The sequence below is a fragment of the Somniosus microcephalus genome, unplaced genomic scaffold (assembly GCF_052327205.1).
Source record: "Somniosus microcephalus isolate GS21.2 unplaced genomic scaffold, FLI_Smic_1.0 unresolved_chr6, whole genome shotgun sequence".
Classification (NCBI taxonomy): domain Eukaryota; kingdom Metazoa; phylum Chordata; class Chondrichthyes; order Squaliformes; family Somniosidae; genus Somniosus; species Somniosus microcephalus.
In genome coordinates, this window is record NW_028225184.1 from 48,115,606 (window position 1) to 48,140,176 (window position 24,571).

A 24,571-nucleotide genomic window follows, 5' to 3' on the forward strand; every position below is an offset into this window, starting at 1 on the left:
ACAGATTCCAGAGGAACTCTCGAAAGGCAATTGGACATGTACTTGAAGATGACTAATTTGCAGGATTAAGCGAAAAGCTGAGGAATGGGACTAAAATGGGCCACTCTTTCCAAAAGCCGCGACAGGCAGGCCGGGCCAAATTGCCTCCGTCTGTGCTGTAAATCTTCATGATTCCATGATTGTATGATCAACCGAAATATAAAAGGGATTTAAATTACTGATCTACATTTGCATTGGTGTCTCTCTGGGTAAAGAGTTTCTCTTTAATTCCCTATTATCATCATTAGTGACGAGCTTCTATTTATGGAACTTATTTCTGGTCTCCCCCACATGTGGACTCATCTTTTCTGCGTCTGCCCTGACAAAACTTTTCATAAACTTAAAGACCTACATCAGATCCCCGTCTCCAGTCCTCCCTTTCCTAGAGAAAGGAGCGCAAACCTGTTCCATCTTTCCTGATAGATATAGCCTTTCAGTTCTGGTATCCTCCTTGTCAATATGCATTGCACCTTATTCAGTGCTTCGATATCAATTATATAAAATGGAGGCCAGGACTCTGCACAGTGCTCCAAGTGCAGTAAAACCCTCGACTATAAATTGCACCTTCTCCAGTGCTTCGATATCCACTTGATAATATGGAGACCAGAACTCGGCAAAGTGCTCCAAGTGTAGTAAAACTCTGGTCTATGCATTGCACCTTTTCCAGTGCTTCGATATCTATTTTATACAATGGGGACCAGGACTCTGCACCGTGCTCCAAGTTTAGTGTAACTCAGGTCTATACATTGCACCTTCTCCAGTGCTTCGATATCCATGTGATAATATGGAGACCAGGACTCTGCACAATGTCCAAGTGTAGTTAAACCCTGGTCTATACATTGCACCTTCTCCAGTGCTTCGATATCCATTTTATAAAATGGAGACCAGGACTCTGCAGAATGCTCCAAGTGTAGTAATACCCTGGTCTATACAAGGTTAACTTATAAACAAAGAACAGAGAAAAATAGGAGCAGGAGTAGGCCGTTCGGCACTTCGAGCCTGCACCGCCATTCAATATGATCATGGCTGATCCTCTAACTCAATACCATATTCCCGCTCTCTCCCCATACCCCTTGATGCCTTTTGCGTCTAGAAATCTATCTATCTCCTTCTTCAAAACAATCAGTTACTTGGCCGCCACAGCCTTCTGAGGTAGAGAATTACACAGGTTCACTACCCTGTGAGTGACGAAATTTCTCCTCATCACAGTCCTACATGTACTACCCCGTATCCTGAGACTGTGAACCCTCGTTATATACCCCCAGCCAAGGGAAATATCCTCTTTGTATCGAGTCGGTCTAGTCCTGTCACAATTTTATACGTTTGAATGAGATCCCCTCTCATTCTTCTAAACTCTAGAGAATAGAGGCCTAGTCGACCCAATCGCTCCTCATACGACAGCCCTGCCATCCCATGAATCAGTCTGGTGAACCTTCGCTGCACTCCCTCTATGGCAAGTATATCCTTTCTGAGGTAAGGATACCTGAACTGCATACAGTACTCCTGGTGTTGTCTCACCAAGGCCCTGTACAGGTGTAGTAAGACAGCTTTTTTCCTGTATTCAAATAAGAACATGAGAACATAAGAAGTAGGACAAGGAGTAGGCCATATGGCCCCTCGGGCCTGCTCCGCCATTCATTAGTATCATGGCTGATCCGAACCTGGACTCAGGTCCACTTCCCTGCCCGCTCCCATAACCCTTACTTCCCTTATAAGCTAGGAAACTGTCTATGTCCGTTTTAAATGTATTTAATGTTGCAGCTTCCACAGATTTGCTACCCTCTGAGTGAAGAAGTTTCGCCTCATCTCAGTTTTGAAACGGCAGCCCCTTCTTCTAAGATTATGACCCCTAGTTCTGGTCTCACCCATCAGTGGAAACATCCTCCCGGCATTCACCCGATCAAGCCCCCTCACAATCTTATATGCTTAGATAAGATCGACACTCATTCTTCTGAGTCCCAATGAGTAGAGGCCCAACCTACTCAACCTGTGCTCATAAGTGAACCCCCTCATCTCCGGAATCAACCGAGTGAACCTTCTCTGAACTGACTCGAGAGCAAATATATCTTTTCTTAATTATGGAAACCAAAACTGTACGCAGTATTCCAGGTGTGGCCTCAGCAGTACCCTGTATAACTGAAGCAAGACTTCCCTGCTTTTATACTCCATTCCCCTTGCAATAAAACCCAAGATTCCATTGGCCTTCCTGATCACCTGCTGTACCTGCATAACAACCTTCTGTGTTTCATGCACCAGGACCCCAGATCCCTTTGTACTGTAGCACTTTGCAGTTTCTTTCCACTTAGATATAACTTGCTCTTTGATTTTTCTGCCAAAGTGCATAACCTCACACTTTCCAACATTATATTCCATCTGCCAAATTTCTGCCCACTCACTTAGCCTGTCTATGTCCATTTGCAAGGTTTTTTATGTCCCCCTCACTCACTGCTTTCCCTCCCAAATCATCTTGCAATGAAGGCCAACATACCATTTGCCTTCCTAACTGATTGCAGCACCTGCATGTTTGCTTTCAGTGACTGGTGTACAAGGACAGCCAGTTCCTTTTGTACATCAGTATTTCCCAAATTTTCAACATTTATGTAATACTCTACATTTCTGTTTTTCGAACCGAAGTGGATAATTTCACATTTATGCACGTTATACTACCATGTATTTGCCCACTCACTCAACTTGTCTAAATCGCCTTGAATCCTCTTTGCCTTCTCCTCATAACTCACAAATCCCACCAAATTCGTGTCGTCAGCAAACATGGAAATATTACATATTTCCCTCATCCAAATCATTGATATATATTGTGAATAGCTGGCGCCCAGGCACTGATCCCTATGGCACCCTGAAAAGATCAATTTCTTCCTACCCTCAGTCTCCTGTCTGTTAAACAATTTTCTCTCCCTGCCGGTATATTACTCCCAATCCCATGTGTTTTATTTTTGCACACTGAACTCTTGTGTGGAACTTTATCAAAGGCATTCTGAAAATCCAAATACTCCATGTTAACAGTTTCTCCCTTATATATCTGCCAGTTACATCCTCAAACATTCCAGTAGGTTGGTCAAACACGGTTTTCTTTTCAAAGTAAGGCTTTTGACAAAGACTCGCATGGGAGACTGGTCAAGAAGGTTAGAGCCCATGGGATCCAGGCCAATTTGGCACATTGGATCAAAATTGTCTTAGTGGCAGGAGGCAGAGGGTGATGATCGCAGGTTCCTTTTATGACTGGAAGCCTGTGTACAGTGGTGTACTGCAGGGGTCAGTGCATGTTCCGTTGCTCCTTGTAGTATACATCAATAATTTATGTGAGAAGTCACACAACACCAGGTTATAGTCCAATAGCTTTATTTGAAATCACAAGCTTTCAGAGCGCTGCTCCTTCGTCAGCTGAAGTGGAGAGATGCATATAGGCACAGCATATATAGTCAGAGAGCACTGCCAGATGATTGCAGGTAATCCTTCTAAGTGCCCTTTATCACACCTCGGCAGAGAGATAATCACAGCAATCAAAGGTGTGAATCGAGTCCCAACAGGTCAGTGAGGAAAACATTACATCAAAGAACAATGAGGTGGAGTCATAAGGGGTCAAATGTTGCAGATGCTGGGGTCTGTATGAAAAACAATAAACAAGCAAAAAACAATTTTTTGCCTGAAATCACAGCAGGTCTGGCCGCAGCTGTGTAGAGAGAACAAGCCAATGACTACTCGAGTCTGGATGACTATACGCCAGGTGGGGTTAGATGTAGCGTGACATGAACCCAAGATCCCGGTTGAGGCCATCCTAATGAGTGCGGAACTTGGCTATCAGTTTCTTTCGACGATTTTGCGTTGTCGTGTGTCTCGAAGGCCACCTTGGAGAATGCTTACCCGAAGATCAGAGGCTGAGTGTCCTTGACTGCTGATGTATTCCCCGACTGGGAGGGAACACTCCTGCCTGGCGATTGTTGTGTGTTGTCCGTTCATCCGTTGTCGCAGTGTCTGCATGTTCTCGCTGATATACCATGCTCCGGGGAATCCTTTCCTGCAACGTATGAGGTAGACAACTTTGGCCGAGTCACATGAGCATGTACCATGTACCTGGTGGGTGGTGTCCTCACGAGTGATGATGGTAGCTGTGTTGATGATCTGGCATGTCTTGCAGAGTTTGCCGTGGCAGGGTTGTGTGATGTCGTGGTCGCTGTTCCCCTGTAAGCTGGGTAATTTGCTGCGAACGATGGTCTGTTTGAGGTTAGGCGGCTGTTTCAAGGTGAGTACTGGAGGCGTGGGGATGCCCTTAGTGAGGTGTTCGTCGTCATCGATGACATGTTGAAGGCTGCGAAGAACATGGCGTAGTTTCTCTGCTCCGGGGAAGTACTGGACGACGAAGGGTACTCTGTTCGTTGTGTCCCGTGTTTGTATTCTGAGGAGGTCTATGCGATTTCTGCTGTGGCCCGTCGGAACTGTCGATCGAAGAGTCGAGCGTCATATCCCGTTCTTACGAGGGCGTCTTTCAGCGTCTGTAGGTGTCCATCGCGTTCCTCCTCCTCTGAGCAGATCCTCTGTATTCACAAGGCTTGTCTATAGGGGATGGCATCTCTAACGTGGTTAGGGTGGAAGCTGGAGAAGTGGAGCATCATGAGATTTTCCGTTTCAGGAAAGGATGCCCCAGATCATGGTACATCAGCGAGGCCATGCAGAAACTGCGACAACGGATGAGCGGATACCGCACAACAATGGCCAGGCAGGAGTGTTCCCTCCCAGTCGGGGAACACTCAGCTCCGAACTTCGGGTAAGCATTCTCCAAAGCGGCCTTCAAGACACACGACAATGCTCTACACATGTGCGGCCGGGCCTGCTGTGATTTCCTGCAAAAAATTGTTTTTTGCTTGTTTTTTGTTTTTCATACAGACCCCAGCATCTGCAGCATTTGACCCCTTATGACACCACCTCTTTGTTCTTTGATGTAATGTTTTCCTGACTGATCTGTTTGGACACCATTCACACCTTCGATTGCTGTGATTATCTCTCTGCCGAGGTGTGATAAAGGGCAGTTAGAAGGTTTACCTGTAACCATCTGGCAGTGCACTCTGACTCTATATTCTGTGCTTGTATGCATCTCTCCACTTCACCCGATGAAGGAGAAGCGCTCCGAAAGCTTGTGATTTCAAATAAAGCTGTTGGACTATAACATGATGTTTTCTGATTTCTCACATTTGTCCACACAAGTCCAACACTGGCATCTCCACAACATCAATAATTTAGATATGGATGTAGGAGGTATGATCAGGAAGTTTGCAGATGACACGGAAATTAGTGGAGTGGAAGACAGCAAGAGGGAAGCCTCATGCTACTGAACGATATAGACGGGTTGATTTGATATGCAGAACAGTGGAAAATTGAATTTAACCCTGATAATTCTGAGGTGATGCATTTTGTGAGGACTAACAAGGCAAGGGAATATACAATGAATGGCAGGATCGTAGGGAGGACAGAAGATCAGAAGGACCTTGGTGTGCATGTACATAGATCCCTGAAGGCAGCAGGGCAGGTAGATAACGTGGTTCAAACGCATATGGGACACTTGCCTTCCTTCGCCGAGGCATAGAATATAAAAGCAGGGAGGTTATGATGGAGCTGTACAAAACGCTAGTTAAGCCACACTATAGGAAGGATTTGATTGCATTGGAGAGGGCGCAGAGGAGATTCACCAGGATGTTACCTGGGCTGGAGCGTTTCAGCTATGAAGAGAGACTGGACAGGCTAGGGTTGTTTTCTTTATAGCAGAGAAGACTGAGTGGGGACCTGATTAAGGTGTACAAAATTATATGGGGCACAGATATGGTAGATAGAAAGGAACTTTTCCCCTTAGTAGAGGGGTCAATATCCAGGGTGATAGTTTCAAGGTAAGAGGCTGGAGGTTTAGAGGGGATTTGAGGAAAAACTTTTTTACCCAGAGGGTGGTTGGAATCTGGACCTCACGCCTGAAAGTGTGGAAGAGGCAGGAACCCTCACAACATTCAAGAAGCATTTAGATGAGCACTTGAAACGCCATAGCATACAAGGCTACGGATCAAGTGCTGGGAAGTGGGATTAGAACAGATAGGGCTTGATGGCCGGCGTGGACACGATGGGTCGATGGGCCTCCTTCTGTGCTGTATAACTGTATGAATCTCTGATTATTTTGCTCATTTATATCACAATTCCCCTGCCTGATGTCTATGTCTACATTGTCCTTCTCCATAGTAAACACAGACGCAAAATATTCATTTTAAACCTCACCTACATCTTCTGGCTCTACACACAAATTGCCACTGTGGTCCCTAATGGGCCCTACTCTTTCCCTGGTTATCCTCTTGCATTTAATATACTTATATATAGCACTTGGAAAATAGTGACAGGATCGGACAAAGTCAGCATGGATTTGCAAAAGTTAAATCATGATGGACTAAACTACTGGAATTTTTGAGGATTTAACTGGTAGAATAGATAAGGGAGAACGAGTGCATGTGGTGTATTTGGACTTTCAGAAGGCTTTCGATAAGATCCCGCACAAGAGTTTAGCGTGTAACTTTAAAGAACATGGGATTGGGGGCAAGTTACTGAATTGGATAGAGAACTGGTTGGCAGATAGGATGCAAAGAGTTGGAATAAACAGTTATTTTTCCGAGTGGTAGGCAGTGACTAGTGGGGATCGGTGCTAGGACCCCAGCTAATCACAATATATATGAATGATCTAGACGATGGAACTAGTTGTAATGGGGCAGAAATTCGGGTCGGGGGCTTGCCGCGCGTGCATGCCCCCGATCTACACTTACCCGACGTGCTGGCCGTTGAGCATCAGCGACGCCTGGAATTCCTGTTTTAAAATGTTGACTCCCGGGCAGCGTCTGACGTCACGCCGCCCAGGAGTGCAGCCAGCGCGAAGCCTGGAGCACGCAGTGCGAGTGAGACACGCCCCTTGAGGTCTCATTTTAAAAGGACACGCCCCCAATGTTTCTCACAAGCTGCAAAGCATTTTTACATGTAGAGCAGCATTTTAAATAGGTTTTTGGTATTTTTAAGAAGTTTTTGATAACTTTTATAAACGTTTACTTTTTTTGAAGAATCTGAAGTAGTTTTAAACAGAATTAAAGCCTTTTAAAAGCCCTGAAAGCATTTTTTCATTCCATTTATTTAATTAGCAACGTCGTCGTCGTACGTGTCTTCACACTGTTCCCTTTGGGGAAATGTATGAAGTGGTGGAAGGATTTCTGGCCGTGCTTAACGCTCCTTCTGTGATCGTAACCATCTTTGTACCAGCCATTAGGGTGGTTAGACCTATGGCGGGAGGGTTTTACGGGCTCCCACAACCTATATGAAGGGGGGGGCCACCCACACCTACGGACGCAAATATCCCAATTGATGTCTACCCAGAATTTAGTGCCGGAGCTCCGACTCCACTTGCCGGGATTGTCTGGAGCGGGGTTAGAAACCCTACGCCGTGTGGCCCAGCGGCGGGGATGCTACCACTATGCCAAAGGCCCACTCACATTAGCAACGTGAAATGGCTGGAATGAGCACAATTCACGGCATTAAAATAACTCACAATTGAACTGATGATGACCTCAGCAATCTCCTCAACGTGGTGGATGTGCAGCGCCTGCTCATCATTGGTAATGAGAAGTCCAAGGCGCCGCAAAAAGTACAGATGATAGCTTGGTCTTTCAAGTGGCAGCATAGGGCTCCAGTCACGGGGAGGGATAAGGCGCAGGAAACGTATGGGTGTCACCTTTTGCACGGAGTGGGCCTTTTGCGTAGCGGTAAGCATCCCCGCTTCTGGGCCAGAAGGAATAGGGTTGCGAGCCCCGCCCCAGACAGTCCCGGCAAGTGGAGTCGGAGCTCCAACTATAAATTCTGGGTGGACATCCAGTGGGATACTTGCGTCCGCGGGTGTGGGTGCCCCCCCCCTCAGATGGGTTGTGGGAGCCCGTAAAACCCTCACGCCATAGGACTAACCACCCTAATGGCTGGTATGAAGATGGTTATGGTCACGGAAAGAGTGTTAACATGGCCAGAAATTCTTCCACCACTTCATACAGATCACGAAAGGGAACAGTGTGAGGATACGTACGACGATAACCTCTTGCGCAATGCACCTCCTTGGACCCACAGTCGCAGATGCGAGGGGGCAAATCGTGCAATTGTTAACTTTTTCATTTTATTGACTTGTAAAATGCTGGCCCAGTAACTCCGTTCCAAATGCATGAGTACGATCTGGGTGCTCACGCATCTGGCAGGAGGAAATGCCGGTTTTCAGCATGCACAGCGCATGCGGGGAAAACCGGCATTTCCTGTCCTCTGAAAGAAGGGGTTCAGAGGCAGAACGCATGCAACTGCACAGGCAGCGCGTGCGCAGTAAAATTCGCCGGTTTCATTCATGCTTTCATTGAGGTTAAGTCCTTACAACTTACACATGAAAAAAGCATGAGTACAGTTGCTCCAGAGGCTGCGGAGGAAGATATATTTTATCGTGGAGCTTCTGAAAGGCAATATTTTTGTTTGGGAAAGGGAGGAAAGTTATTTTAAGAAATGCTGAGCTAAGTTTTAAAGTTTATTTTTATTTTTAAACGGTTTTTCAGTACTTTAGGTAGAAGGAGCAATTGTGGCTATGTGAATTGAATTTGCTGTGTTTATTAAATGTGAAAATGACGCCAACATTTTTAAGAAAGAAACTTTTCATCAGTAATATATTCTTTTAAGTAATTATGTATGTATGTCTGTATATATTCCTTTGTGTATATGTATGTATATATTCCTTTACTTGTGTATGAATGTATGTTTTTAATTATGACTTTCAGAGAAAGTAACTTATTGGAATATCATAATTAAATACATACCTTCATACACATTAGTAAAGGAATATATACATATACGTAAAGGAATATACGGACATACATACATAATTACTTAAAAGAATATATTACTGATGAACCGTTTCTTTCTTAAAAATGTTGGAAATGTTACATTACTCATTTTAGAACAGTCATTTTCACATTTAATAAACACAGCAAATTCAATTCACACAGCCACAATTGCTCCTTCTACCTAGAGTACTGAAAACCCGATTAAAAAAAGGAATTAAACATTAAAACTTATCTCATAATTTCTTAAAATAACTTTCCTCCCTTTCCCAAACAAAAATATTGCCTTTCAGAAGCTCCACGATAAAATATATCTTCCTCCGGAGCCTCTGGAGCAACTTTACACATGCTTTTTTCATGTGTAAGTTGTAAGGACTGAACCTCACTGAATCCATGAATGAAATCGATGAAGTTCACTGCGCACGCGCTGCCTGTGCAGTTGCATGCGCTGTGCCTCTGAACCCCTTCGTTCAGAGGACAGGAAACGCCAGTTTTCTCCGCATGCGCTGTGCATGCTGAAAACCGGCATTTCCGCCGGCCAGACGCGTGAGTACCCCGACCGTAGGCACGCGTTTGGAACGGAACTACTGGGCCAATATCTCCAAGTTTGCAGACGTCATAAAGCTGGTTGGGCGTGTTTGCTGTGAAGAGGATGCAGAGACAGTCCAGTATGATTTGGAGAGGTCGGATTATTCGGAAGTTGCATGGCAGATGCAGTATAATGTGGATAAATGCGAGATTATTCACTATCGTGGCAAAAACAGGAAGGAAGGCAGATTATTATCTGAACGGCAATAGATTGGGAGCAAGGGAAGTGCAACGCGACATGGGTGTCCTTGTTCACCGGTCGCTGAAGATAAGCATGCAGGTGCAACAGGTGGATAAGAAGGCAAATGGTATTTTGGCCTTCATAGCGAGAGGATTCGAGTATAGGAACAAGGATGTCTTTCCACAGTTGTACAGGGCCTTGGTGAGACCACACCTTGAGTATTGTGTGCAGTTTTGGTCGCCTTATCTGAGGAAGGAGGTTCTTGCCATGGAGGGCGTGCAGCGAAGCCTCACCAGACTGATACCTGGGATGGCAGGAATGACGTATGAGGAGAGATTGGGTCGATTGGGCTTATACTCGCTGGAGTTTAGAAGAATGAAAGGGGATCTCATTGAAACTTATAACATTCTAACAGGACTGGATAGACTAGATGCAGGATGGATGTTCCCGATGGCGGGGGAGTCCAGAACCAGGGGCCACAGTCTAAAGATAAGGGGTAAGCCATTTAGGACAGAGATGAGGAGGATTTTCTTCACCCAGAGAGTGGTGAACCTCTGGAGTTCTCTACCATAGAAGGCTGTTGAGGCCAATTCATTAAATATATTCAAGAAGGAGTTAGATATATTTCTTAAGGCTAAAGGGATCAAGGGATATGGGGAGAAAGCAGTGACAGGATACTGAATTTGGATGATCAGCCATGATCTCATTAAATGGCGGAGCAGGCTCGAGAGGCCGAATTGCCTACTCCTGCTCCTATCTTCTATGTTTCTATTTTTCTATTATACAACTTGAGATTTTGCTTTATTTTGCCCGCCAGTGTTTTTTCATGCCCCTCATCGCTCTCCTAATCGCATATATAAGTGCCCACCTGCACTTTCTCTATTCATCTTGGACTCCCAATGTTTTCATTCCTATGTATCTGCCAGAAGCCTGCCTTTTTTTCCTAATCCATTCTTGTATGTCCCTTGACATCCAGTGTGCGATGGGTTTGTTGGTCCCACCGTTGACCTGTACGAGAACATGATGCCGTTGTACTTTCTCTATTTCCTTTCTGAAAGACTCACACTACTCTGATGTGCATTTCCCTACAATTAGCTGGTCCCAGTCCACTTTGGTCAGATCCTGTCTTATCATATTATAATTGGCCTTCCCCCAAATTGGACACTTTATTTCCGGTCCATCTTTGTCATTTTCCATGTCTTCCTTAAATATCACCGAATTATGGTCGCTGTCACCGCAATGAATGCTCTCCTACTGACACTACTAACACTTGCCCGGATACATTCCCTAGAATTAGCTCAAGTACCGCCCCCTCTCTTTCAGAACTTTCTACATGATGGCTCAAAAAGTTATCCTGGATGCACTGTAAGTATTCTGCCCCCTCTATGCCTTTCACACTCTGACTATCTCAGGTGATATTGGTGAAGTTGAAATCCTCTACTATTATTACGCTATTGTTTCTACACTTCTCTGAGATTTGCCAACATATCAGTTCCTCTATCTCCCCCTGACTGTTTGGCGGCCTGTTGTACACTCCCAGCAAAGTGCTTGGCCCCTTTTTGTTTTTAAGTTCTACCCATATGACCTCGTTAGAGGAACCTTCTAAGATAACCTCCCTCCTTACAGCAGTAATTGACTCCTTGATTAATAATGCGACAACCCCTCCTCTTTTACACTTCCCCCTTCTCGCCTAAAAATTCTATACCTCGGAATATTGACCTGCCAGTCCGCAAACATATCTCTGTTATTGCAACAATATCTGACTCCCATGTTTTTATCACCAACATCAATTCATCTGCCTTACTCGCAAGACCCCTTGCATTAAAAAAATGCCATCCAGCGTTGCCATACTCCCATGTGCTGTTACATATTTGCTCTGTCTTCCAGGCTGACTTGTTTTTTCTGATATATGTAGGTGTGCATCACCCGCTACTATAGCTCCACTCCTTATCCCATCCCCCTGCCAAGTTAGTTTGAACCCCCGCCCCCCAACAGTACTAGCAAACTTCACCACAAATATTTTGGTCCCGTTCCGGTTCAGGTGCAACTCGTCTGATTCGTACAGGCCCCATCTTCCCCAGGAGCAGAACTAGTGATCCAGGAAACTGAAGTCCTCCCTCCTGCACCAACTCTTCAACCACGCATTCATCTGCTCTATCGTGCTATTTGTATATTCACTAGCATGTGGCACTGGGAGTTATACAGAGATTACAACCTTTGAGGTCCTGCTTTTTAATCTGCTACCTAGCTCACTACATTGTTGTTGCAGGCCCTCATCCCTCTTTCTACCCATGTCGTTGGTACCAATTTGAACCACGACCTCTGAATGTTCGCTCTCCCCCTTCAGAATGCCCTGCAGCCGTTCAGTGACATCCTTGATCCTAGCGCCAGTGAGCCAACATAGCAACCTGGAGTCACGTCTGCGGCCACAGAAACGTCTATCTGTTCCCCTTACGATAGAATCCCCTATCACTATTGCTCTCTCACTCTTTTTCCTCCCCTCCTGTGCAGCTGTGCAACTCGTAGTGCTACGGACTTGGATCTTGCTGCATTCCCCTGAGAAACCATCTCCCCGATCAGTATCCTAAACTGAAAATCTGTTGGAGAGGGAGATGGACCCAGGGGACTTCTGCACTACCATCCTAGCTCTTTTACTCTGTCTGGCGGTCACCCATTTCCTGTTTCCCTGTGCACTGTTTAACTGCGGTGTGACGACCTCGTTAAACGTGCTATGCACGAAGATCTCAGCTTCACAGATGCTCCACAGTGACTCCAGCCGCAGCTCCAGCTCCGAAGTGTGGAATTCGAGTAGCTGTAGTAATAGACACTTCCTGCACATGTGTTCGCACTGCACACCGAAAATGTCCCTGACTTCCCATATAGCACAGGAGGAGCACTCCACATTGCCGAGCTGCCATGCCATGTCCTACCCTTAATATACTCCCTTTTCTTCCTTTAAATTAAAGAATATTAAATACACTAGGGACCTTACTTCCCTTTAAACATTACTTACTCTGAACTAGAGACTTTACTTTTACTTTAACGACTGGACTGTAGAAATAGTCACCAGGTCCTATTAACAATCAGCTCCTTCCCTGACTGTCACGTTGCTTTTTCGCTTTCGCAGGTTGTTGTTTGACTGCTCCCACTCTCGGACACTTTCCTTGGTGCAAAGTAAGAGCCAATTCCCAACTCGCAGCATCTGTTTAAACCTCACTTAACTTTCAGTCCCATTAAATTCTCCACCACTATTTTTTTAATAATACTAATTTACTTTAATTCCTCCTTCTCACTAGATCCTTGGGTCCCTTGAATTTTCGGGAAGTTATTGCTGTCCTCTTCTGTGAAGACAGAACCAAAGGATTTGTTTAATTGCCATGCCATTTCCTTGTTCCCCATTATAAATTCTCCCGCTTCTGACTGTAAGGGACATACATTTGTTTTCATTAATCGTTTTCTTTTTATATACTTGTAGATGCTTTTACAATACGCTTTTATGGTTCTTGCAAGTTTACTCTTGTACTGTATTTTTCCCTCTTAATCAATCTCTTGGTCATTTTTTGCTGAACTCTCAGCTGCTCCCAATCCTCTGGCTTGCTACTTTTACTGGCAAATTTTTGTGACTCCTCCTTGGATCTTATATTATCCGTAATATATCTTGTTAGCCATGTTTTGGCTGCTTTTCCTTTTCTGTTTTTGCGCCAGAAAGTAATGTATAACTGTTGAAATTCATGCATTCGTTCCTTAAGTTTTTGTCTTTTCCTATCCACCTTCATGTCTTTTAATGAAGCTCTCTATTTTATCTTCCCTGCTTTCCAATTCTCGGCCTCTTGAAATGAATGCCAGGGTATTCTTTGCTTTCCTAGAATCATAGCATCACCGAAATTTCTGGCACAAAATGAGGCCATTCGAGCCATCGTGTCTGAGTCTACCGATAAAGTGCCATCCAGCCTTATTCCATTTCCCAGCTCTTGGTCCATAGCCTTGTAGGTTATGGAACTTAAATGCATATCCAAGCACGTTTTAAATGTGATGAGGGATTCTCCCTCTACCACCCTTTCAGCCAGTGAGTTCCAGAACCCCACTACCCTCTGGGTGTAAAAAAGCTCTCCTCAACTCCATTCTAATCCTTTTACAATTTACTTTAAATCTTTGCCTCCTCTTTATTGTCCTCTATGCGAGGCGATGCAGGTGCTTCCTGTCCACTCAATCTAGGCCCCTCATCATTTTAAACATCTTATTCAAGTCTCTCCTCAGACTTCTCTGTTCCATAGAAAACAACGCGAGCAAACCCACCTTAGTTATGGCCTTATTAACCTGCGTCTCAACTAGAAGTGATTTGTGTGCCTGTACCCCCAGTTTCCTCTTCTCCTCTACACCATTTAGATACTTTTTTTCCAAGGAGTAATTGCCATCCATATCACAAGTATATTGGTTATTCCACGTATACCCTTCCACATCAGACTTTTTATATAAATACATATATAATAGTAAACCATCATTCTGGATGGAAATTGGCAGGGGCGTTCGTTGATCCATTGAAGAGTCCAAGGGGATAGTGGAGGATTCATTGACTGGGACGGATCAGTAGTTGTTGAGATTATGCCTCAGTAAAGGCGATGTGTGTGAGGATCAGTGGAGGATTCATTGACTGGGATGGATTAGTAGTTGGTGAGATTTGGCCTCAGTAAAGGTGATGTGTGTGAGGAGCAGCAACAGTGAAGGAGCGGGAACTGGTTTTGCTGCTCGCATGAAACGATTGATAAAACTCTCGATGGGCCTTTCAAAGAATGCCAGGAGAGGCACAGAGGGTCACTGTGGACCTGTTCACGAATAATTCAATTCTAGAAATGCAGGGGATTGGAAACCTAGTGGAGTAGTGAAGTGTTGGGATATTGGCCATTAATTAAGGGCAGAATAGAGAATTACAGAAAAGAGCGAATTAATAAAAGGGATATGGGACTCATGGCAGATTGACACTTGAACTCCTGCAGCTCATCTCTGGCTCAAGCCAAATGTCAGTATATGGGGTGCTAACAAAATGATCCACTTGTGTGATCAAAATCAGTAATCGTGACATTAAGTAGAGCATTTGTCCGGTAAATCACGTGGAACTGAATTCAACCTATTGACGTTGGTAGCGAATTGATAAGGAGTTAGGAGACAGAGAGCAGGGATGACGGGTATGTAATCTCATTGGCAGGATGTGATAAGTGGTGTCCCCAGGATTCTGTAATGTGGCCTCATGTTTTCACTGCATTGCTCTATGAGTTACAGGAATGAATATAGTTCATTACATCCAAATTAATGTCGAAACTACGTTAGGTGGCATTGCAAATTCAGGAGCTGGCAGCAGAATGTTGCAAGGGGACTTTGCTAGATTAAGTGAGTGTGCAAAACTCAAGTTGATTCACTTCAGTGTGGTTGGAGTGTGAGCTCACCCACTTTAGACCGAAGCAAGATATACATTCCACTTGGAATGCTGAGTGCACTTTATAAACCAACACCAGATTAAGGATGTAAGAACATATGAACAGAACTAGGTCATGAGCCCCTCTAGTCTGTTTCACAAATCAATACTATCATTGCTGATCTGTATCCTAACTCCATCTACCTGGCTTGGTTTTATAAAACGTATTACCCTTTCTTAATACAAATCTACTAATCTCAGTTTTGACATTTCCTATTGATCTAGTCACAACCGTAATTTTGAGTGAGAGTTCAATGTTTTCAGCTTACTTTGTGTATAGAAGTGCTTCATCACATCACCCCTGAAGGACCTAGCTATAACTGTAAGGTTATAAGAACATAAGAACATAAGAAATAGGAGCAGGAGTAGGCCAATCGGCCCCTCGAGCCTGCTCCACCATTCAATAAGATCATGGCTGATCTGATCCTAACCTCAAATCTACTGTCACTCTGCATCCACCCGAACCCATGTGATCTCCCGGGAGAGGCGAAAAACCAGATAAAGACCCAATGGCCAATTTGGGAGAAAAAAATCTGGGAAATTCCTCTCCGACCCATCTAGGTGATCGAAATTCTTCCAGGAGATCACTCTGTCCCTATATTTTCTACAGTACTTACCTTCTGTAAAGGCGATCTCCACCCCAGCCAGGAACAGGAATAAAACCATCTCCTGAAATCTAACAGAATTAGAACACGGTAGGAGCAGAACAAGGCTACACGGCCCCTGGGCCCGCTCCACTACCCACAGGGCCATGACCATTCCGAACCCAGACTCATGTCCAATTTCCTGCCCGCTCCCCGTAACCCTTTATTCCCTTTACTTCTAGGAAACTATCTATTTCTGTTTTAAATTTATTTAATGATGTAGCTTCCACAGCTTTCTGGGGCAGCAAATTCCACAAACCTACCACCCTCTGAGTGAAGAAGTTTCTCCTCATCTCAGTTTTGAATGAGCAGCCCCTTATTTTAAGATTATGCCCCCTAGTTCTAGTTTCACCCATCATTGGGAACATCCTCACCGCATCCACCCGATCAAGCCCCTTCACAATCTTATATGTTTCAATAAGATCGCCTCTCATTCTTCTGAACTCCAATGAGTAGAGTCCCAATCTACTCAACCTCTCCTCATATGACCACCCCCTCATCCCCGGGATTAACCGAGTGAACCTTCTTTGTACTGACTCGAGAGCAAGTATGTCTTTTCTTAAGTATGGACACCAAAACTGTATGCAGTATTCCAGGTGCGGCCTCACCAATACCTTGTACAACTGCAGCAATACCTCCCTGTTTTTATATTCCAACCCCCTAGCAATAAAAGCCAACATTCCATTGGCCTTCTTGATCACTTGCTGCACCTGCATACTAACTTTTTGAGTTTCGTGCACCAGGACCCCCAGATCCCTTTGTACTACAGTACTTTCCAGTTTCTTGCCATTAAGATAATAACTTGCTCTCTGATTTTTCCTGCCAAAGTGCATAACTTCACACTTTCCAGTATTGTATTCCATCTGCCAAATCTCTGCCCACTTACTTAGCCTGTCTATGTCCCTTTGCAGGTTTTTTATGTCCTCCTCACTCACTACTTTCCGTCCCATCTTTGTATCATCTGCAAACTTTGATATGTTACACTCGGTCCCTTCCTCCAAATCGTTAATATAGATTGTAAAGAGTTGGGGACCCAGCACTGACCCCTGCGGAACACCACTAGTTACTGGTTGCCAATCTGAGAACGAACCATTTATCCCAACTCTCTGCTTTCTGTTAGAGAGCCAATCCTCCACCCATGCCAGAATATTACCCCCAATCCCGTGATTTTTTATCTTGAGCAATAATCTTTTGTGTGGCACCTTATCAAATGCCTTTTGGAAGTCTAAATACACTACGTCCACTGGTTCCCCTTTATCCACCCTGTATGTTACTTCCTCAAAAAACTCAAGCAAATTTGTTAAACATGACTTCCCCTTCATGAAACCATGCTGAGTTTGCCCTATTAAATTGTGTTTATCCAAATGTCCCGTTACTGTCTCCTTAATAATGGACTCTAACATTTTACCAACCACAGATGTTAGGCTAACAGGTCTATAGTTTCCAGCCTTCTGCCTACTACCCTTTTTAAATAATGGTGTTACATTAGCAGTTTTCCAATCTGCCGGGACCTTTGCTGAGTCCAGTGAGTTTTGGAAAATTATTACCAATGCATCCACAATCCCTACCGCTACTTCCCTCAAGACCCTGGGATGCAAGCCATCAGGTCCAGGGGATTTATCCGCCTTGAGTCCCATTATTTTACCAAGTACCACTTCCTTAGTGATTTTAATTGTATTTAGTTCCTCCCCCCCTAGAGCCCCCTGTTTGTCCAGTGTTGGGATATTCTTAGTGTCCTCTACTGTAAAGACTGATACAAAGTAATTGTTCAGTGTTTTTGCCATCTCCATGTTTCCCACCATTAATTTCCCGGTCTCATCCTCTTGTTCTGTACTCTCCCACCAGCTGAAATCGTTTCTCTCTTTCTAACAGATCAAATCCGTTAATGAACTTAAACAGCTGAATTAGATCACCCGTTAAGCTTCTGTACTCGAGCGAATGCAAGCCTAGACTATGGAACCTCTCCCCATAATTAACCCTTATTGACCTGTTATCATTCTGGTCAATCTCCGCTGCACCCCCTCCAAAGCCAATGGGGCAGATTTTGCGGTGTGTATGGCGGCGTACTCTGAGAGTGCTCCGTCACATTTACTGCAAGTTCGGGATTTCCACAAGTGCTTGCACAGGCACTAACTCCCGAAATTGTGATTGTTCCAGGTTCGCCTTAACACATGATCCGCACCGATGGGGAAGTACTAATGAAAGGTGCAGATTTGGCCGAATTACAAACTGCCTAGCAATTACATCCGCATATCTTATGGTTACTGAAAATGGGCACAAGAGGCTGTGTCACATTTTAAAAGATCTGTGACTGTAAATTGTGGACGTTTTGGTGGAGGAGACTTTTTTGTTGTTTGAGTTTAATTTTACTTATTTGGGAAGTTGAAAAAGAAAGTAAAATAAAATGAAATTCTAACAAATTTCAGTGAAAAAATTATTCCAAATAATAAATGAACAAGATAACTTATATAATAATCTCTCTTTATCATGGAGAATAGATTTGTTGATTACCAGCCTAAATGAGGTCTGAATAATATATTTAATACTGAAAATTAACTTTGAATATATGGTTGGGAATCTCTTTCTGAAGTTCAACAACATTACCTGTAAGAGATAAAGGACAATTTTAGCCCTTTACTGAGGATCAAAAAAGGAAGTTGTATCCAAAGGGACTAATAGCTTGTGGGTCTGTATGAAAGCATAAAACAAAGGATTGATATATGAAATAAGACCAGATAAACTATCTTTTTTTAGAAGTTTTGATAAGTTTTGAAAAAATTATATCAATGGAAGAGACTGAAAGAGCCTTTTCTGGGCGTGGTTTATTTTTAACAGAATTTATGGGTGTTTCTTCCATTACGCAGAGGATGTACGCTGCACTCCTGGCCTTAGTGATCTCATACGTGGCACACAACTCTGCATCGCCGAGGAGCAACTATCCATTCTCTGCATCTCTATACTCTGTATCTATGCGCCCGATGCAATTGTTGGGCCATTATATCCTTCCTGAGGCCCGCTTCATTGATCATAATGCAGTTACTCCAGACGGGGTCTAGCCATAGCTCTGTACAGCTCCAGTTACTCCAGATGGGGTCTAGCCAGACTCTGTACAGCTCCAACTTAACTTCCACCGCCACGTATTCCAGCTCTCTTGAGGTGAAGCACATTATTCCATTAAACTTTGTAATTATCTGTACCTGTCCACTAAATTTTAGCTATCCCTGTACTTCGACCTTTAATTCACTCCATGTTTCCAATTTCCCGAGCTTTATAGCAATTAGAAAATCGAAAAATCTTTTTTGTACGTCCAAAGGGAAAGAACTCACACTTTCTCTCTTTAAATTCCATCTGCTACTGTCTTCCCGCTCACCCAATCAAACAATGTCCCTTTACAACCTTTTACTCACGTGTGCATTATGTACTGTGCAACCTAACTATTTTCGCCAGCGAAATTTGATATATGGCTCTCTATTCCTTCATCCAAGTCAGTTATAAATATGGTGAAAAGCTGAGTTCCCAGTACAGATCCCCGGGGACACCATTATTCACATCCTGCCAATGTGAGTTTAGAGCCATTATCCCTACTAACTCTCTCCAACAAAATAACCATTTCATTTCCTATTCAATATGTTGCCTGCAATTGCACGCATGGCTACTCGAATGCCTTCTGGATGTCCCTATAAATAGCATTCATAGACAGTTGTTTAACTCCAATTAGGTACCTTCTCAAAATAACAATTGGTTCGATAGACGTGATTTGCACTTTACAAATCCATGCTGGATCTCTCTGGTCAGTTCATATCTCTCCAAATGCTCAGTCACGCTGTTCCTAATAATAGATTGTAGTGCTTTCCCAAAACGGATGTTGACTGATGGGCCAAAAATTTTCAAGTTGATCTCTCCTCCCGTCGTAAATAAACAGTGCCTGTTAGTTTCCAATCGAATTGGCCAATTCATCAATCGAGAGACTTTTGGAAGTTCATGACTAACGCATCAGCAATTTCCTCACCTAGTTATATTAACCGCCCCCACCCCTCCCGCCACACGCCCATCGGGTAGAAACACTCGGGTCCTGGAATTTTTTTCTATCTTTGATGTCATTATCTTCTCCATCACCATTTTTTTACGTATATTGAACCTAGATATGTCTTCCTATATTTATTGTACTTTTCCTTGAATCGCTGACCAAAATGTTAGAAAAAAAAGACATCTCTCATAGTACCTGGGCAATGAAAGCTACTGAGATGCAGACATGCATTACTGCTACAAACTTCACAACATGATGCATTACAGCAATGAATTTCAATTACATAATAACAAATTCATTTATTGAGCAGTTTGAAATTTAATTGCTCAATTTCATTATATTAGAGAAAAGCGTCGACACTAACCTTGAGAAACGATTCTCCGAGCCCCAAAAACCACTAAAAAGAGAGAACATGAATCAGTTACTCAAACACCAAAACCTTTAGCGGCTGAATATACTGACTGACTGCCGTGTATTGTTTTATGGACATTTCACAGTGTGACTGAGTTGGTGACATTCTGGCTCCTTTTACTTCAACTCCCGCTCCAGTACATGAACACATAATGTAGGCAGACACTAATTACAGAGAGTTCCAGATTTACACTACACTTTGTGTGAGAAAGTATTTCCAGTTTTCACTCCAAATTATTTGGCATCAGTTTAGATATCCTGCTCCTTGTTTTAGATTCACCCACCGTGACTGAAGAAATTCTACCGAGATGTTCATTTTCATCTAATTCCAATAATGCACGGCAATTAACAAAATGTGCCCTTGGGCCTAATGACACAAAACACGTGAAATGATAACAGATCCATTTTGTGGCTTTGTGACAACGGCACTGAAAGACAAATGAATGCAACTGCATGGAATGTGGGTGCAAACACTGAGCATCTTTACAGATCTCCACATGCGGCTACACCACGATACAGAATGGCAATGGCAGGGCCGGAGCTCCATTATTGAATGGATTCAGGCATTACCAGGGGCAATTTTGTTTGGAGACGTTGTTGATTAAGAGGTTAATGCAGCTCTGTGTCATTAGTAGTGTATTAGTCTCCGCGCACTGTGCAGATCTCTGTCTCAGTGATATGCTCAGCTCCAGCAGATTGAATGAGGAAATGGAATTAAAATACATTCCTGGATCTGAAAGCTGCCTGAATTATTCACCAGAAAGCATTAGTTGTACAGACAGTACACAGACGCTCAACTATATCAAAGAGCACCTAAAATTGTGATGCAAGACGGAAAAGAGAAAGAAGTATAATCAAATAAAGGAAAATGGTCAGTACTGCAGACAACAGTAGCAGCAGTTAGGTGTGAAAACGGAAGCCTGCGGTTTCAAGCCGAAGGAGCTTTAATTCATAAAAAGCGGCACTTAGCTGCTCACAGAAAGAACAAAGTCTCAGAACCAAAGAAAATACTAAAATATATTTACTACAATATACAGTGACTGTGTTAAAATCATTCTCATCCAGTTTCTCTCTCGAAATCTTTAATGCCCCCGGCATTATCTGTTCATGTTTGAGTGCAGACACTGAGTGGGTTGCTTGACGCGAGTTCAGCAGTGGTGAGCCCGGCAGAACTTTAACCTCCTACCGCACATGCTCGCTCTGCAGCAGGCAACAGATATCAAAGAGCTACATCACGACATTTGGCCGAGGCTTCCTTCAGTGGCCTCGGAGCATTAAGCTGAATGGTAGCGCCAGTACCTCCGCTTGTTGGAGATCAGGGAACACAGCAAGGAGCGGATGTTAATCATTCGGTCTTACTATGATTTATTTCTTAGCTCTGCACTGCAGGCACTTACTGAGCTATCAGGAGACCAATATGCTCCACTATTCTCCTGACAATATACACAATTCTCCAAATCCATTCCAGTAACAAATTAAAAAGTGCCGTATAAAACCGAGAGATGATCATTTACTTCAACTTTTCCAAAAAGGAGATTAGGAGACCCATCAACACCCAGAGAGTGGACACAATGTGGAAAATGGGACCACATGGTGTAGTTCCGGTGAATAGCATAGATGCATTTAAGATGAAACTAGTTGCTAAAATGAGGGAAAAAGGAATAGGAGGATATGTTGATAGTGTCATCTGAATTCGATTGCGAGGTGGCTGGTGTTGTGTAGACCTGTTGGGGCCGAATGGCCTTGTCTCTGTGCTTTTATTTCCATGTAAATCTATTTAATTTCAGGCTGAAATTAACAATGACAGCAAATGCTGTAAACGGAAGCCTGTGGTTTCTGCTCTGAAGCATTTCTCCATTGGCAGGTAGTATGTTAACCCCTGACAGTAAGTACAATACATCAGAATCAAGAATGTATATATACACTTCGAAAAAGTATTTTGTGGCAATCTTTCTTATACACTTTCAACCGTATAATTCATTAATTGGTGTCCATAATTGTGAAAGGACATACTTGCTCTCGAGTCAGTACAAAGAAGGTTCACTCGGTTAATCCCGGGGATGTGGGGATGTACATATGAGGAGAGGTTCAGTAGATTGGGACTCTACTCATTGGAGTTCAGAAGAATGAGAGGCGATCTTATTGAAGCATATAAGATTGTGAAGGGGTTGGATCGGGTGGATGCAGGGAAGATGTTCCCGATGATGGGTGAAACTAGAACTAGGGGGCATAGTCTTAGAATAAGGGGCTGCTCTTTCAAAACTGAGATGAGGAGGAACTACTTCACTCAGAGGGTGGTAGGTCCATGGAATATGCTGCCCCAAAAAGCTGTAGAAGCTACATCATTACATAAATTTAAAACAGAAATAGACAGTTTCCTAGAAGTAAAGGGAATTAAGGGTTACGGGCAGCGGGCAGGAATTTGGACATGAGTCTAGGTTCGGATCGGTCATGGCCCTGTGGGTAGCGGAGCGGGCCCAGGGGCCGTGTAGCCTGATCCTGCTCCTATTTCGTGTGTCAAATTTTGTTAGATTCAGGAGATGGTTCTGTGATAGTGGATTGGCGGTTAGGATCAGATCAGCCATGATCTTATTGAATGGCGGAGCAGGCTGGAGGGGCCGATTGGCCTACTCCTGCTCCTATTTCTTATGTACTTATGTTCTTATGTTCTTAATTATTGGATAATAATTAAGGAGTCAATTACTGCTGTAAGGAGGGATGATATATTAGCGGGTTCCTCCAATGAGGCCATATGGGTGGAACTTAAAAACAAAAAGGGGGCAAGCACTTTGCTGGGAATGTACTATAGGCCCCCAAACAGTCAGGGGGAGTTAGAGGAATAGATATGTAGGCAAATCTCAGAAAAGTGCGAAAATAAAAGGGTAATAAAAGTGGGGGATTTCAACTTCCCCAATATAAATTGGGACAGTCAGAGTGTGAAAGGCTTAGAGGGTGCAGAATTCTTAAAGTGCAACCAGGAGAGCTTTTTGAGCCAACATGTAGAAAGTCCTACAAGAGAGGGGGCGGTACTGGACCTAATTCTGGGGAATGTAGCCGGGCAAGTGGTGGAAGTGTCAATAGGAGAGCATTTTGGCGACAGTGACCATAATTCAGTGAGATTTAAGGTGGTCATGGAAAAAGACAAAGACGGCCCGGAAATAAGGGTTCTAAATTGGGGGAAGGCCGAGTTTAATATGATAAGGCAGGATCTGGCCAAAGTGGACTGGGAGCAGCTACTTATAGGAAAATCCACATCAAAACAATGGGAGACTTTCAGAAGGGAAGTTGAGAGAGTACAACGTCAACATGTTCCTGTAAAGGTCAAGGGTGGGACCAACAAGCAAAGGGAACCTTGGATGACAAGGGATATACAAAAATGCATTAGAAATAAAAGGGGGGCTTTTGGCAGTTACAAAAGACTAAAGACGGAGGAAGCCCTAGAGGAGTATAAAAAGTGCAGGGGCATACTTATAAAAGAAATTAGGAGGGCGAGGAGGGGCCATGAAATAACACTGGCGAGCAAAATAAAGGAACATCCTAAGATGTTTTATAAGTATATTAAGGGCAAGAGGATAACCAGGGAAAGGGTAGGGACCATTAGGGACCAAAGTGGCAATCTGTGTGTAGAGCCAGAGGATGTAGGCGGGGTTTTAAATGAATTTTTTGCATCTGTGTTCACTATGGAGAAAGACGATGCAGACATAGAAATCGGGCAAGGGGACTGTGACATATTTGAACATATTAGCATCGAGAGGGAGCAGAGGCTAGCGGTTTAAGCAGGCCAAAACGTGGATAAATCCCCAGGCCCGGACGAGATGCATCCCAGGCTGCTGTGGGAGGCAAGGGAGGAGATTGCAGGGGCTCTGACACTAATTTTCAGAACCTCTCTGGCCACAGGGGATGTACCAGAGGACTGGAGAACAGCTAACGTTGTACCATTATTCAAGAAGGGTAGCAGGGATAAACCAGGGAATTACAGGCCAGTGAGTCTAACATCTGTGGTGGGGAAATTATTGTAAAAAATTCTGAGGGACAAAATTAATCTCCACTTGGAGAGGCAAGGATTAATCGGGGATAGTCAGCATGGCTTTGTCAAGGGTAAATCATGTCTGACAAATCTGATCGAATTTTTCGAGGGGGTGACTAGTGGGGTGGATGAGGGAAATGCTGTGGATGTGGTTTACATGGACTTCAGTAAAGCTTTTGACAAAGTCCCGCATAGGAGACTGGTTAAGAAGGTAAGAGCCCATGGGATCCAGGGTGCCTTGGCGCGTTGGATCCTAAACTGGCTGAGTGGCAGGAGGCAGAGGGTGATGGTTG

The 24,571-nt window shown here is 43.8% G+C and overlaps 1 protein-coding gene across 2 annotated transcripts in view; it reads right to left on the bottom strand.

The window, feature by feature from the left end:
* LOC147087276 (Fc receptor-like protein 5) overlaps positions 1-24,571 on the bottom strand; it is an 81,772-nt gene that overhangs the window by 43,809 nt on the left and 13,392 nt on the right. For both annotated transcript variants that reach the window (XM_085978217.1, XM_085978216.1), the window contains exon 2: positions 20,205-20,237. In XM_085978217.1, coding sequence (XP_085834343.1) covers positions 20,205-20,237 — 33 coding nt within the window. The remainder of the gene's footprint in view (positions 1-20,204; positions 20,238-24,571) is intronic.